Here is a 16,212-nt window from a genome sequence, read left to right as displayed (position 1 = left end):
TCGACATCATTTCGAAAAAAAACCACTCAACATCATTTTTATATTAAAATATGTTTAGAGATCAAATTTTATAATTTTGGAATTTTTTTTACTTTTTTAAGATAGATACAAAATCACTATTTTCATATATGACTGGACAATCCAAAACAGCCCTTGGAACACTAATACAATTCCTTCATGCCACTCATATATATCCTGCTTTCCATTCTCCTTTTTGGGCAGATATACTTGATTTGGAAAATTTGGGCACAAGTATACACAATAAGTATATTCCTGGCAACAATTTTAGAGTAAGATTTTGGGAAGATATATGTTTAGATAACTGCCCATTAGCATCCAGCTACTCTCAATTAAATAAGGAGAAAATAAATTAAGGTGTATGATTGATAAACAAACTTCAAAGTGCTCATTTATTTTTTATTTTTTTTGAGAGGACGGGCTTTTAAATTTCTATTCGCAATATTGGCAATTAAAATACGAAACTTTAAAATATTTCGGCCATTATATTATAATAGTCGAGTAAAATATGTTTCAAGGAATCGATTGTGAGAGCTGTGGCTTTCTTTTTCTTGCTCCAAAGATTCCAATTAAGAAAATCTGCACTAAACTAATGAGGCTATTGCCAATTCACTTTACTGGCAACAATTAATAACTCTAGTACAAACTATCGAGGTGCAGAGCATGCATCTCAGAACATCACATTACATACATACAGTAGTCTCGCTTAGATCTTAATCAAATATCATAAACACCTAGTTAGGAAAATAAGGCTTATCTGTAGTAAACAATAGCCGATTGAAAAAAAGCACTCTCATAGGCCACATATTTGATCGTCAACCACAGTATCTAACTCCCGCAAGCAATGCATTCTTCTCTGTTGTTCAAAGAACAAACCATTTGCGCCATTTTTGCTTCGACCTCTTCATCTGGCTTCTTATCCTGCAATTTTGTTCGCCCATTAGCTAAATCAAGCTCAGAGTAAAATAATTTGTAAATGCTAACTCATCCAGAGTTACCCTAAACAAAAACCTTAAAAGAAAAGCACAATATTCTACTTGAGAACAAGAAAAGTTGGATTTTATCTGCCACAAGGGAAATTTCGCAATGGTAAATGCCTTACCTTGCTAAGAAGGGTAGGGTCGACAGTAAATTTGATTGCATCAGCAGCAGCACGGGTTCTCAGATAATACATCCCAGTTTTAAGCCCCTGACATTACAAAACAGAAATGGCGTGAGTTCATAGATTAGCATCATCAAATAAGCAAACTATTACAAAAATAGACTTTGAGTATGGTTTTAGTCAAGAAAATATGTAGACCAGCAATCAACTGGCCCAGTTTTTGTTTGCATCATCAAATGTATGACCTTTCTATTGCAATACACAAATGAGACTAGGAAAGATTACCTTCGACCAAGCATGAAAGTGAAGAGATGTCAATTTTCCAAAGTTAGCCTGTTCCATGTGGATGTTGAGGCTTTGACTCTGGTCAATAAAGCAACCACGATCTACTGCCATGTCTACTATGGTCTTTTGCTTTATCTCCCATACAGTTCTGCAAAAATCAGAAGCAGCAATACTTGACTTAATTTTTCTTCCCACACTCCACAGTTAATTACTTAAAAACCCGGACACAACATTTTATCTACCCTTACCACACACCAGCTGGGTCACCTGTGTTTTGATTACTTATGTTTGGTTGATGTTTTACGTACAGATCAACTATCAACGCTGGAGCATTAGATTAAATATTTTTAAGGTTTCTTTTCATTTTACTTTATTTTATAACATTTTTGTTTGGGCCTCACATCTGCAAATTAATTACCAAGAAAAAAAAAATTCAAGCCAAGAACCCAAAAGCAGATGGCATCTAAAATATAAGGTAGCTACCAGTGCAAAGTTAACAAATAAGGGCACATATGTTAAGCTTACTTGTAGATGGCTTTTAAATTATCAGGGATTTCAGCGATCGTTTGAACAGATCCATCCTCGTAAATAATTTGATTTTTGAGTGTCGGTGTCCACAGGCCCATCTCAGTTAAGTCATGCAAGAGGTGCTTGTTTACTACAACAAACTCTCCACTGAAATTTTTATAAAAGAAAGTGTCAAACATTAGGTGTCATTAGGCTCCATCCATTTTTAATGAATCTTTATCTTTTTTTTTCGTTTTCTTTATCTCAGTCATTTTGTTCTTAAGTCGAGCTATTTGATCCAAACCTCAGGTTTAAGTTGAGCTAATAATAAATAGATTAAACAAATGGGCTCAACTGAGTCAAAATTGGGTTAAACTGTGGCTTAAATTTGCATCAGCATTAATTAAGAAAGCTTAGAACTTCTAAAGAAAGTGTGGATACAAAACCTGAGAACTCTACGGCTGTAAATGTTGGAAGTGTAAGGCTCAAAGCATTCATTGTTGCCAAGGATCTGGCTGGTTGATGCTGTGGGCATGGGGGCTACGAGAAGCGAATTTCTCAGTCCATTTTTTGAAATCAACTCCCTCAAAGAAGGCCAATTCCACCTGTCTGATGGGGTTACATTCCACATGTCTGGTTGAAGTATACCCTGCAAAAATTTTAAAGCATGCTGTAAAACAAGCTCTTATTTCAGCTAAAGTTCATTTGCATTGGTTAGATGCAGTGTCAGTTTGCTTCCTAGTCCAAACCTAGTGAGGTTTCAGTTTCAATTGTTTTCTTGCAGTTGTCAATGTGTACTCCAACTTTTTTGTTAATCATGAAAAATACATTGGTGAAGGTTTGAACATTTTCTCAGCTACAAAAGATATAGGTTCTGTCATTAGCAACAGAATGTGTCACACTTTTTTGGTTGTGATTCTGAAATGTGCAAGCAAATAAATACCTAACAATTCTATTTGGTACAGTATTAGTAAATAAGGAAAATACAACGGGTTCTGTTGAAGTCACAATAAATGATTTTGAAAATGAGAAATTGGGTAGCACTGCACTTCCAATCAGAGTTATATTATAATTTGAGTTCAATATGCATCTCCTAAAACCCAAAGTTGGAAAAGAAAAAGAGACAAAAAATAGAAAGAGATGTAAATGTTAACCTTGCTTGAAGGACTGCCCTTGTAGGTCTCATAAGGACCCTCTTTGGCAGCAATCTCAGCTGATGCTTTCAGAGCGTGGTAATAAATAGTCTCAAAAATGTCCTTATTTAACACTTGAGCCTACAGAAGCACAGCAATAAAATTACAATAAGCAAGGTTAACACCAAATCAAATATTGGCACGGCAACACTTGGTCTATTAGCACTAGGAATGTAAAGTGATGACTGGAGATGTACTGAGTACTAGCTTGACAGTAATCTTTCAACATGTTCAATTGCACATTTGATGGTTAAATAAATAATAACAGATTATGATCATTGCTTTTGCATAATTTCAGGTTCACTAAGTGGGATTTGGGCTTATTGAGAAATTGAGAGGATTCAATACTGCATGACCATGCGAGCACCTGGAACTAATATGTACCCGCTGGAATTGCAAGCCTTGTATGATAGAAAATTAAAACATTATTAAGAAATAAGCACCTCTGATGAATCAAAAGGCATGCCTAGTAAGATGAAAGTGTCAGCCAGACCCTGAACCCCAATTCCGATTGGCCTGTGTCGCATGTTCGACCTTCTTGCAGTTTCGACCGGGTAATAATTGACATCAATTATTTTGTTGAGGTTTGCAGTAATGATTGAAGTAACCTAAAAAAGTAATTTCAGTGTAACAGCTCAACAAGAATAATGATAAAAAAAAATGCAATTATGTGGATCGTGTGGAAGTAAAAAAACAAACCTCAGCCAGCTTATCAAAGTCGAAGTATCTGTTTTGATAATTGGCACTGCCAACTACTTTAGATGGATGAGACTCCAAAGGAACCCCCTGAAACAATATTTACACATCATCAATATAAATGAACTCCAACACCACCCCCCCCCTCCTCCTGGGGCTTGGGGGGGGGGGGGGGGGGGGGGGGGTAGTAAGCTTCAGTTATACATCTATGTTATGAAACTAAACAGAAAAAAAACAAAAACTCCCCAAAAATAAAAGCAAGTTCAGTTTACCTTCTCTCTGACAAAACGAGGCAAAGCAATTGATGCTAGGTTACATACTGCAGTCTCAGTTGGGCTAGTGTATTCAATGATTTCTGTGCACAAGTTCGAAGATTTGATGGTTCCCAGATTCTGTTGGTTGCTTTTTCTATTACAGGTATCCTGTAAATGGCATAAATAGCTGTCAGGATAGAACATTGGATTAACCAAGGAGAACTCTCTGGGGATTGGAACTTGATTAAGTATTTCTACGAGTTCTTCAAAATTCACCAGTTAGCATATCTTTATCATATTAAGATCTAATAACTCTTACAAGAAGAAAGATTCTATTAAAAAATTTATTTCTGCTATCCAACTGTACATTTGGTTTGAAGACATTGGTACTGAAACTTAGTCAATTCCATACTGGAAGCCCAGGAGCAGAGTTTATTACTTTGGTAAATCTAAATAATGTAATCACTCTAATGTGTAGTAAATAGAACTGGCATCATTATTTCAAAGTCAGAAAGCATTTGAAACGATAACATGTAATATTACCTTGTAGAGCATGTAAGGTGTTCCAGTCTCAATCTGGGCCTTTAAAATCTCAAACCAGAGATTCTGTGCAGGAACAGATTTCTTTGCCTTTCCCTAATGTTAATCAAGATTAAATCAGTAAAGCAAAGTCACTTGACAGTGTTTGTCAGCGCATATCATAACAAAAATGGTACCATTATGGAATGATATGATTACGAGTGCTTTTAAAGTTTTAAACATTTTTATTTGAGCAGCCTTGCATTTCTATACTGGCACTTGATCATCAACTGAGTTCATAGGCAGCAGGGTCAAGTCAATGACCAGCCACATCAGGTCAACCAGTCCCATTTAAGATCAAAGTCTGGTTACTCCAAAGAAAGACACAAACTCCAAATTAGCATAGAAAGCATATCAAATCTAGTATGTGACCACAACTAACCTTTATGATCTTGATTCTTTCTTAAAGGGTCAAACCAACCAAAAACCTGGGGGTCAGGTATGGTTTAACATTTATTATATGGTATATCATCCGACCCAACTTAACCCAAACAATATATAAATCTTCTGTTTGTAATAAAAATTGATATAATGAAAAAGAATCTAATTAGTATTATTCTCTTTTACGAAAGGGCTTTGAAGACATTTGCTATGCAAATGGAATCTACACTCAGCATCTGGCTGTAAAACCTACCAAAGAGAAGTAAACCATTTCAGGCAAAACAAATTTGAAGTTGCAAGCAAAACTACTAACCTCTCTTTCATATTTTGTGTAGAGATTTTCAAAGTCTTGGCCCCAGCAGTCGGCAAGACCAGGAGCTTCATTTGGGCAAAATAGTGACCATTGGCCGTTGCTCTGGACCCTTTCCATGAACAAATCTGGCACCCATAAAGCATAAAACAGATCTCTTGCCCGATGTTCTTCCTACAATTTTTTAGGGCTTTATCAAGTCACAAATCTAAAAGAAAACTGAAAATAGTTGGTTTAGCTTAGCCTCCGTTGCAAAGAAATAGGTTGTTGTTCAGTTCAACTTAATTATATAAGAGCTAATCATCTCGTAAAACTACTCTACCAATAGAAAGATAGGTGTCACCACAGCATATTGAGAATGCTGCTTTGTGCTGACCAAAATCAAGATCGGGACTATTTGTTTAACTCATATTAGTTAGGATAAGCTAAGCCATACATCAAACTTTTATATTTCAAACTGTAGCGCAATTTGTTAATGATGGTATAGTTAATATAATAGTTCGAGTACAACATAGTGTCTTGTCAGATATATATACAATCAGCCACTATTCAACTAATAGATCAGACTTACAAATCTCAGAGAGAATTTATACCTTCCCGTGATTTTTGCGCAGATCAAGAAACTCAAAGATATCAGCATGCCACGGCTCAAGGTATACAGCAAAAGCACCTAAACAGCAGCATTTAATCAATTCAATCGAAGATCCTAATGATCCCAAAACAGGCAATGAGAAATATAAATTGCCAACCGTTGCCATCAGGGAGAAATCCAAGTGCAAGGAATTAGGGACAGTTGATCCTCTATCTTTTTCAATATTTAGCAGCTTTTAGCCAAGATTACCTTTTCTCTTACCACCGCCTTGATCAACATAGCGGGCAGTGTCATTGAAAACACGAAGCATGGGAACTATGCCGTTTGATGTTCCATTTGTGCCACGAATGTAACTTCCCATAGAGCGAATGTTGTGAACTGACACGCCAATTCCCCCTGCCAATTTGCTTATAACAGCACATTCCTTCAGAGTGTCATAGATGCCCTCGATGCTGTCCTCTTTCATGCATATAAGGAAACAACTGCTCAACTGCAAAGGAAACCAAGAGTAACAATTAAAAAATGGTATAATTATAGTCTTTTAGTTCAACATGGTATAATTCAGCACTCATTTTGACAGTCACAACTACTGCATTAATAGTTTCAGAATAGTTTCTTTATAATCATGTACCAAATATATTGCTATATTCATTTTAAACCACTACTTAGTCCATGCAATACTGGCAACCAACAGGTCAGATCAGGTAACAGAATGTGAGTACCAAACTACCCCAATTAGATACCAGTTGGATCTGGTTGTAACTTGTAACCATCCCCATTTTACTTGCCAACCTCTGGTTAAGTCCTAGATCAAGGCATAATTGTTAATTGGAGAAAAGAACCTGAGGTCTTGGGGTGCCAGAATTGAAGAGAGTCGGTGAAGCATGAGTGAACCACCTCTGAGACATGAGATGGTAGGTTTTAATAGCCGATTCAATATCATCCTTGTGAATTCCGACAGAGACTCTCATGAGCATGTGTTGCGGCCTCTCCACCACCTTACCGCTAACTTTCAAGAGGTATGACCTCTCCAAAGTCTTGAAGCCAAAAAAGTCATAGTCAAAATCTCTGTCATATATTATCTCACTGTCCAGTCGAGCTGCATTCTGAAAGTGTAAAATTATGGACTCAGTAGCAATGGCAGGATATGTTCAGTTCATGGAATTGTTATGGCAGATGTGTGGAATTAAAAACATGTAAATTCAGTTATAGGGTTTAGCCAGATGATGATATCATTTCTAGTTTTGAACAAATTAGTGGAATTACACAATACAGCAAAATTTGGAATTTCCAACGTACAACCAATTTAATCAATTCAATTTAGGATATTATCATCAACTATGAAACAACAAAGGAAATGAGCTAATAACGGCAAAATTAAACTCATCTTGATTCAGATAGGAAAAACATGCTTGAAATAATGACCATACAATAATACAAAGGTCTAAGGCAACTATTTATCTCAACTTTTCTAATACTTACCTTCATGATTATGTCATAAACATCATCAGCAATTAAAGGAGCCTTCTGTCCAGATCTTTCATCAAAATGATCATACATAATCTTGACCCTGCATAGATGTAACAATCCAAATTCGCAACTTCAATAAAAAAATAAGAAGGATTAGAAGAAAACAATCACAAATTGATGCTCTTACGTCTCTGAGAACAACTTTTTTGTGTTCTTGTGGAGATTAGAGACGGCAATCCTTGCAGCAAGCTGGAGGTAAGAGAAAAAAATCAACAAAACCAATTATTAAAAAGAGTTTCCTCTTCTGATCAATGCCATGTCAAGATGCTGGAGGAATCACACCACCCTCCAGTACCTTTGAAGTTGATACCTCCATAAAATGCCCCTCCAGTTATTTTAACCAGATAGTTCATGGGTTTAATCCTAATTTGAGCTTAAAAGTTCTAGACGTACAACCTTAATTCATTAGGAGTTGCTGGTACTCTTTTCTTATTAAAGAACTAAAACAAAAAGAATAGCTAAGGAGAAGGGCTTAATATCTAGCATTTATTGGACTTGGACATGTAATGCTTCTAATTTGCTGAGAGTCCAATCCTCACAAAAATGATAACATTTACACAACTATTTACCAAATTCAACAAAAGATGATTCAACTACCTGAGCATAATCAGGGTGACTAGCGGTCAAGGACGCAGCAGTCTCAGCCGCCAGCTCATCAAGCTGACTAGTCGTGACGCCTTTATACACGCCAGCACACACCTTCTGGGCAACGAGAACCACATCACAGTGGTCCTGGCTCAGGCCGTAGCTCAGCTTCTTCAGCCGTGCCGTGATCTTGTCAAAGTGCACCGTCTCCTGTCGACCATCTCTCTTTACCACGTACATCCCGTTTCTGCAACTGAGGCATTTCATCAAACAGGTCACGTGTGGTAAACAAACACAGGTTTTGCACAAGAAAGTACTTCATAGCGAGAGCACTATGTAAACCAAAACTTGCCGAGATCGAGATCGAGAAAGAGAGAAAGAAATTGTACCTGTTTTGGATAAGAATTGGCGCAGACAAACAGTAGGGTTTCTCTTTCGAGGAAGGAGAGGGTTTTGGGCGGGATAGGGTTTGGCGCCTAGACCGGATGCTTCGGAGGAGAATTTAACAAGGGAGCCATATGGGGTCACGTGAACCGGGTTTATTTTGTGTTCGGACAGAGAAAGCGGTTTTTAAGGATTTTCTAATTCTCCCCTTTTGAAACTCGAATGGATACATGTTCAACTTGAACTTGAAGCGCGGGAATATTTGTTCGGCCGCAATAAAATATAGTAAGCGGACTAGTGGACTAAAGTAGGAGAGAGATTGACACGATTGGATTTGATCGTCTTAGTTATAATAATCAATGTTTTAAAATTCAGTTTTGTTCATGCAGGTAAGGGATTACTGTATATGCAGTCTTTTTCGTTCAGTTTTGTTTATACTTTATGCAGCTGCATATGTTAATTTAAATACGGACTTATATAAATGACTAAAAGATGATCAAATAAATAAAAGGATAATAAATCATAATATATTATTATGCATACTTTTTTATCTAACGATTCATAATAATACATATGTAATATAATATTATGCGGACTTAAAATCATGTGAACCATCAATGACACACAAACATAGAATCCATCTGAATCTGATATTTACATATGGTCATATCCAATGACATATAAACACTTATATGCATTCACAAGATATTAGATTGGAACCGATCCATAATCTAATTCTCATACTAGTCTCATATGCAACTAGTGTCCCTTTGCTAATTGCTTAGATTAGGAATATTTAGAGGATACCACTTTAGTCCAAGCCAGTGAACTAAATGGTGTCACACTCTAGAAACAAGCTGACACTTCAGTCAAATTTTAAGCAGAGCTAATTTTAAGCAAGGAAAACAATGGCTATAACATAATTTGGAAGAGAAAGAAAAAGAAACATTAATGAGGAGATTTAAAGGACACATATTTGGATTACAATAAATGCAACTAATCATTCTATCTAGTGGGAGTAAATGAGGGGGAGGGGGAGAAAGGAGGAGGGAGGGGAAATGTGAGTCCCAGAAGAGTACTTTGTAAAAAAAAATTAAAAGAGGGGTATTATGTTTGATGTTTTTAACATGTGCGGTATTTTATAAAATTTTCCTTTATTTTTACGAACAATTGGTAACGTACAACATTTCATGAAAAAAGTTTAAAAAATGACTAATGGGTGACTCAAAATCATGTGATTGATTGCTATTTAGTAATAAAATAATGAATATATAAAAGAAGAAAGAAATTGTGTAAATCCTAATAGAGTGTTCGATATAATCAAAGCTCTTTAACAGACCGGGGATTGGATTTGGAAAATCTCTTAACTGGACGAAGTCCGGATGAGAAACTTGAATGGGGTTTCGGTTAATACCAGATACCCAATCTGTATTTCAATTAAGAAAATTGTTTGGATCTGAATTTGAATCATTTTTGTTAATAAATATTTAGATAGACTAATTGGGGTATTATGTGGTCCGCATAAATTGCATACGTGTCCACATGATCGTATATGCAGTTGCATATTTGTAATATGCATATATGCGACTATACGATATTTTTAGCGCAGTAGCATACTCCGTACGTATATGCGGTCTATCATCTATAGTAATAAAAAATATTCGGCTTTTTATGTGTGTTGAACTAATTATCAAGCAGTAAACACAACCGGTTAAACCAAAATATATGTTATTAGAGAAGGGTTCAAATGCCTCCATTTTTTGTGCCTCCATCATGCCTCCATTTTTAAAAACTCTAATAACTCCAAATTTAAATCTTAAAATTTAAAATAAAACCGTTGGATATGAACTATATCATTTTATCTATGCACATATAAAAAATTATGACATTTCAACTTTGTTTTGATTGTCATCTTGAGCTTGTAAAAATGTATACAAATGTGAATGATTTCTAGACGTTGATTTTTCAACTTATTGATTCATATAAAAGCAAAATCAAAATGTAATAATTTTTTATGGGCACATAGAGAAAATAACATAGATTACATGTAACGGTTTTATTTTGACGTTTAAGTTTTAAACTTTGAGTTATTTAAGTTTTTAAAAATGGAGGTATGACGGAGGCACAAAAAATGGAGGCATTTGAACCCTCCTCATGTTATTATATTAGTTGAGAAAATATTTCGACTCTTGTTTATAGCTTCAATACTTTTTTTTCCAGCGTAGGGTAGATATATTTAAAAAACAGCGATATAGAATGAGGAGGGTTTAAATGTCTTTATTTTTTGTATTTTCATCATTTTTTTATTTTTAAGAACTTTAATAACTCAAAATTTAAAAATCAAACTAAAACTGTTAGATATGATGTACATTATTTTTCGTATGCACGTGTAAAAAATTATGTCATTTCAAGTTCATTTTAGTTGTCATCAAGATCTAATAAAAATGTACTAATGAGAATAATTTATAGACGTTGATTTTTCAAATGATTGATTTACATAAAAATAAAATTGAAATATGATATTTTTTTTATAAGCACATAGAGGAAATAAGATCACATTTAACGGTTTTATTTTGACATTTATGATTTAAATTTTAATTTACTAACGTTTTTAAAAATAAAAACATGGTGGAGACACAAAAAATGAAGACATAGAATAATGCGATTTTTTTTAATTTTAATATCTCTGAAGAGGCCTTAGATCGATTGCAAATCTTCAGCCTTAAGACTCTTCGGTAATTCGGTGGAACCCATGATTATATCACAATTCACAAGAGGATTCTAACTTCTAAATATATCCTCCTCTTATTTTAGAGTGAGCGGATGGACCATTTTTCTCTGTCTCTGTCATCTCTTAATATTTTTTAACAAAAACTGTCATTTCTTAAAATTAGGTCTAGAGCGTGCTTTCTTCACATAACAAATTTGATCTCCCGTCAACAAAGAACTGATTATATTCCTCGGCAGCAAAACAAATACCATATCAAATAACAAAATTGCTCAAACAAGGAGAGATATCAGGAACAAGAAAGATCGATGAAGCGAAGTAAACAAAGTTTCTTGCAATGTAATGCGGCATCATCAATGGTAATTGTGCTTGCATTATGGCAATGGACGACAGAAGTTGGGGCTATATGGATCGAGCTGCCGCCACATGGCGCCAAGTGCTTGTCAGAGGAGATACAACCGAATGTCGTTGTTTTCGGCAATTACACTTTGTTTTCAAATGACAACCGCATCCCTGCCACCATGAGTGTCAAGGTCGAATCCCTTACATCTCTTTAATATATACAGTGGAGGAACTATGCATGAAATATGGGGGTCAATTGACCCCCATTATTTTTCAAACTTTTTATATTAACGTGTTTTTCTATATAATTTAGAACAAAATATTATGAATACTATAAAATTGACTCCCATTTGCAGTATAAAAGTTTATATAATTGATCTCATTCACGTTTAACCCCTCATAGTCTGAAGGTCTGGCTTCGCTTTTGAATATATACAAACTAACTAATTACTATAGAGAAGTCATACCATCAAATAAACCTTTGAGTAAAATTGGTACAGACAATTGTACCAACTTTTAAGCAAATGATTGTACGGCGAGGCTTAAACATTAGGGTGTTCTTAAACTCACCAAGCCTCTTGATGAGTTTAATTTCAAAATCAATTTTATTGATTTAAAACAACAAATCCAAATTGTTAAAATCAATATATCATTTACATGCAAAATCTATAATTTTTGAATTAATTAATTTAGTATAAAATCAAGTGGTAAATAAACAATTTATAAGTTAATCTTAATGTATTTATTTTTCATCATCATTTGACTGCTTGATTTTATACTAAATTAATTCAAAAATATATAAATTTTGTATGTAAACACATCCATAAATCAATTTCAACGGTTTTACTCTTTATCTTATTGAATTTAACCAGGAATAATAAAAATAAATATGAAGCTTTTATTATATCGACCCCCGAAATTTTTTATTAATACCATTTCAAAAAAGAATAAACCAAAACACCATTGAAATTGGGGTATTCGAAAAATACCAAGGCCTTCAAGTCAATCTGCGGCCCTTCAAAAACCTAAATATCAGTATATTACATGGCATTTTTGGATTTGTTTGAAGGCCTCAGAGTCAATTTGCGGCCTCCAAAAAATAAGGTTGCAGATTGACTTAGAAACCCTGGTATTCTTCAAATCCCCATAATTTGTGATTTTTTTTTTTTTTACAGTGATACTAATAAAAATTTCGGCTATATTTCCCTAATAAAAGTCAAGCCAGACATGAACCCAACTTGTCCCCTGGAGGCCTAGATATATCTAGTGAGATATTTTGGAGTCGTTGATGGGCTTTTGGCCCGGCCCATTCTCAACTTCCTTTTAATCTTGCGCCTAACTCAAACTACTTACATTTGTGTCATCCCAAGCAGTGTTTTAAAATGCGGCCGCATATGCGTATGCAGTCGGCAGCCGTGCTCAGAACGGCCATGCAGTCATCCCATGCGATTTTGAGCATGCGGCCGCATATGCGGTCCAAATATGCGGCCATGCGGAATAAAAAAAAACATATGCGGATTAAAAATGCGGCCATGCGGTCCGAATATGCGGCCATGCAGTCCTCCCATGCAGATCAGCAGCCACTGTTGGATCAGCAATTTTCAAAGTGGCTTAATAAATAGTAAAAAAATTCAGAAAAATGTAAAATTTGGTATCCAAGCACATATTAATATGGAGAACAAGATGAACGGTTCGGATCGACATTTTGGATTTTGAAATTTTAAATTTGGACCGTATGCATACGAATGCACATTAGTCACACACTCTCTCTCTCTCTATATATACGTGGATTTTTATTTTAAAATCCGCATATATAAATCCGCATGAAAATCCGCATATGCATCCGCATACCGCATATGCGGTATGCAGTGGCCTTCCGCATGCATGAACAAAACCGCATTTTAAAACACTGATCCCAAGGAATTAATCAAATTATCCAATTTTAACCTCTCCAGATTACTTCACCGTTTGGGAACATACTACACAACAAAGATAAGGTATCTGAAGGCCAGTTTGCACTAACTACAAAGGAGCCTGGAAATTACCTGGCTTGTTTTTGGATGGATAGCAAGGAGAAAGGAATGGGTGGAAATGTCAACCTTGACTGGAAAATTGGAATTGCCACAAGAGACTGGGACTCCGTTGCTAGAATGGAGAGAATTGAGGTGCTAATTGAAACCCTAATATCCATTTATACTTTATATTATTTGAACAACAAAATTATATTTTGAGTGAGGCTATGTTACTATGCATAGCGCGGATTGGTTCATACTGTGCATTAATATTTTATGTTTTGAAGTGTAAATAGTCGATCTGAATCGTTCAATATGATTTTTATATGAAAATATACTTACAACTAAATTTTACTATTTTTTAGAAATTTTTACTATTTTTTTAAAAAGGTAGAAAATCACTACTTTTGACAAGTGATATTTTCTCTTTTAAAAATTAGTAAAAGAATTCTAAAAAATGTAAAATGTAATTCACAAGTACATTTTCGTATGAAGATTACGCTAAACGGTTCAAATAGATTTTTTAGACTTTGAAAATTGAGATATTGATCCGTAGTACGAGCCAGTCCACGCTATGCATAGTACCATAGTCTCACTCTTTTTTTAGTAAGAGAGTTGAATTAGATTGTTTGGTGTGTTGTTTAAATCACAAATTAACATCATAAAATTTGAGGATGTAAATACTGACACCAATTTAATATAACACTACCGAAAGAACTATCATAATAGTTTATGAGTGAGTCTATGGTACTATGCATATCACGGGTTGTTACCGTGCTACGGCTCTATATTAGAGTTTTCAAATCCTAACGGTCGATCCGAACCGTTCATCTTGTTCTCCATATTAATATGTGTTTGCTGACCAAATTTTACATTTTTTGAAAATTTTTTACTATTTTTTTAGATATTTAGAAAATCACTTGATCTGAAAATTCTGGACCATCCAAAAACAGTGATTTTCAATAAATCTAAAAAAATAGTAAAAAAATTTCAAAAAATGTAAAATTTGGTCTCCAAACACATATTAATATGGAGAACAAGATGAATGGTTCGGATCGACCGTTAGGATTTGAAAACTCGAATATAGAGCTGTAGCACGGTAACAAATCGTAATATGCATAGTACCATAGACTCACTCATAGTTTATTAAACATTCAATGAATTTCTTACACTGTCAGCTAGTAATTTTTTGGTGGACTGGTAAATAACAAATTTGTGGTGATTTTTCAAATGGGGTAATGCCTACAACCCTATCCACAATGCTTGTGCTTTTTAGTTCGGACTATTGTTCCCCACAAAATTTTAATTTGCATATATTTGTAAAAGTCTCTCCTGAGCTTTTACAATTAGAAATGAAAAACCCCAAACTGCAATAACAATTTTAAATGAGTATAAATCAATTATTTCTTATTTTTCTTAAGAACTCAATACTTCATAGTTTTTATCATCAGTTTTATTTCTTTGTTTTAATACAATAAAACACAAGCCACAAACTTTATTTGTTTTCAACAATTTTAATAAACAAATGGTACCTAGAAAAAAATAAAAAATTTAGGAAAATTAGCATATTAGTAGTTATTTTTCAGTTCTTTTCATAGACAAAAACATATATTTTAGACTAAATATAAAGCAACATCAGTATAAATAACAGAAGGGCAATTAGGTCAGTTTCCTTTCAAAATTGGTGTTAGCTTTTGCTGATAACAGTTAAATGAATAATATGTCAAAAATTAGTTCCAGAAGGGGATCTGGAGATATTACATTATTCAAAATTCAAAATTTTCATTAATAAATTTTCTATGGAAGTCCATTTCATAATAAAAAAAGATCAAAGATTGCATAAAAGTGACAGTGTCGGACAATTTTGCAATTTTTTTTCTTTGAACAAACAATTTTGAAAGTTACTGAGTTGTTATGTGCCTATCTCTAGGGAGTAAGCCTGGAGCTGCGGAAACTAGAAACAACTGTTTCAGTTATTCGCGAGAACTTGGTGCATCTCGTAAACAGGTTAAAAATTGAGAATTTTTCCACATTGTATCAGACAATTCCTTTACCGATGCGACAGCTGAATTGTTACCAAAAAAAAAACCAGTGGTATAAAAAATTACAGGCTAGGACCCACTTTGACTTGCATTTACTGGTAATTAGATCAAGGTTGCAATTACAGCTTATACCAATTATGTTGGGTTTAATCCCATATATTATAAACAATGCCCTTAATTGCAAGAGTTAGTGAACCTGGTAATTTCAGCATGGATAGATGCAAAAATTCTTGAATTATGTACAATGAATGAACTGTAACCTTTTTAATCTTGTCATGTAGGGAAAGGGATATTCGGGACATCAGTGAGAGGACCAATGCAAGAATTGCGTATTTAAGTATAACCTCACTTTTCATTTGCATTGGTGTATCAGCTTTACAGATGTGTCATCTAGAGAATTTCTTCAGAAAGAAGAAGCTTCTCTAGATTGATTTCTAATGCGTAGAATCAATGTTTTCGCAACTTTCTGTTAGAAATCAGGTTGGATTCAGACGTCCTTTTTAACCATCTTGGTGGAAGCAAAGTAGAAAAGGGATCTTGTGTTTTTCTTGTTATCTTTAGCTTCCTTTTAGCAACTAATTTTGTTAGTGATCTTTTAGTGTTTTACTGTATATTACTCTTGATAAATTGGGCTCAGTTGACTTGAGTAAGAGTTTATAAATGTTTGCACTT

At 34.5% G+C, this 16,212-nt stretch overlaps 2 protein-coding genes across 3 annotated transcripts; one reads left to right on the top strand and one right to left on the bottom strand.

Moving 5' to 3' along the window:
• Positions 1-543: 543 nt before the first annotated feature.
• LOC144573810 (ribonucleoside-diphosphate reductase large subunit) lies at positions 544-8,586 on the bottom strand. Of its 2 annotated transcripts, none has more exons than XM_078323562.1 (18): positions 8,422-8,586; positions 8,045-8,279; positions 7,575-7,636; positions 7,400-7,487; positions 6,760-7,023; positions 6,167-6,407; positions 5,919-5,995; positions 5,329-5,499; positions 4,599-4,691; positions 4,074-4,223; positions 3,805-3,891; positions 3,549-3,713; positions 3,067-3,186; positions 2,359-2,561; positions 1,931-2,080; positions 1,406-1,553; positions 1,121-1,207; positions 544-939 (listed from the first exon to the last, which is right to left on the bottom strand). In XM_078323562.1, the coding sequence occupies exons 2-18, from the start codon at positions 8,270-8,272 to the stop codon at positions 847-849; spliced, it is 2,427 nt and encodes an 808-aa protein (XP_078179688.1). In that variant the 5' UTR covers positions 8,273-8,279; positions 8,422-8,586; the 3' UTR covers positions 544-846. The 2 variants fall into 2 exon arrangements, with proteins under 2 accessions (XP_078179688.1, XP_078179687.1); XM_078323561.1 differs by having other exon boundaries at positions 8,045-8,285; positions 8,422-8,562.
• Positions 8,587-11,451: 2,865 nt separating this feature from the next.
• Positions 11,452-16,037, top strand: LOC144573807 (transmembrane emp24 domain-containing protein p24delta3-like). The gene is made up of 4 exons (XM_078323560.1): positions 11,452-11,677; positions 13,442-13,651; positions 15,429-15,505; positions 15,822-16,037. The coding sequence occupies exons 1-4, from the start codon at positions 11,453-11,455 to the stop codon at positions 15,964-15,966; spliced, it is 657 nt and encodes a 218-aa protein (XP_078179686.1). The 5' UTR covers position 11,452; the 3' UTR covers positions 15,967-16,037.
• The last annotated feature ends 175 nt before the right edge of the window (positions 16,038-16,212 follow it).

The sequence above is a fragment of the Carex rostrata genome, chromosome 22 (genome assembly GCF_964058835.1).
Source record: "Carex rostrata chromosome 22, lpCarRost1.2, whole genome shotgun sequence".
NCBI classification, from domain to species: Eukaryota; Viridiplantae; Streptophyta; class Magnoliopsida; order Poales; family Cyperaceae; genus Carex; species Carex rostrata.
The sequence above is the reverse complement of the archived record's forward strand: the minus strand, read 5'-3'. Positions and strand labels throughout refer to the sequence as shown.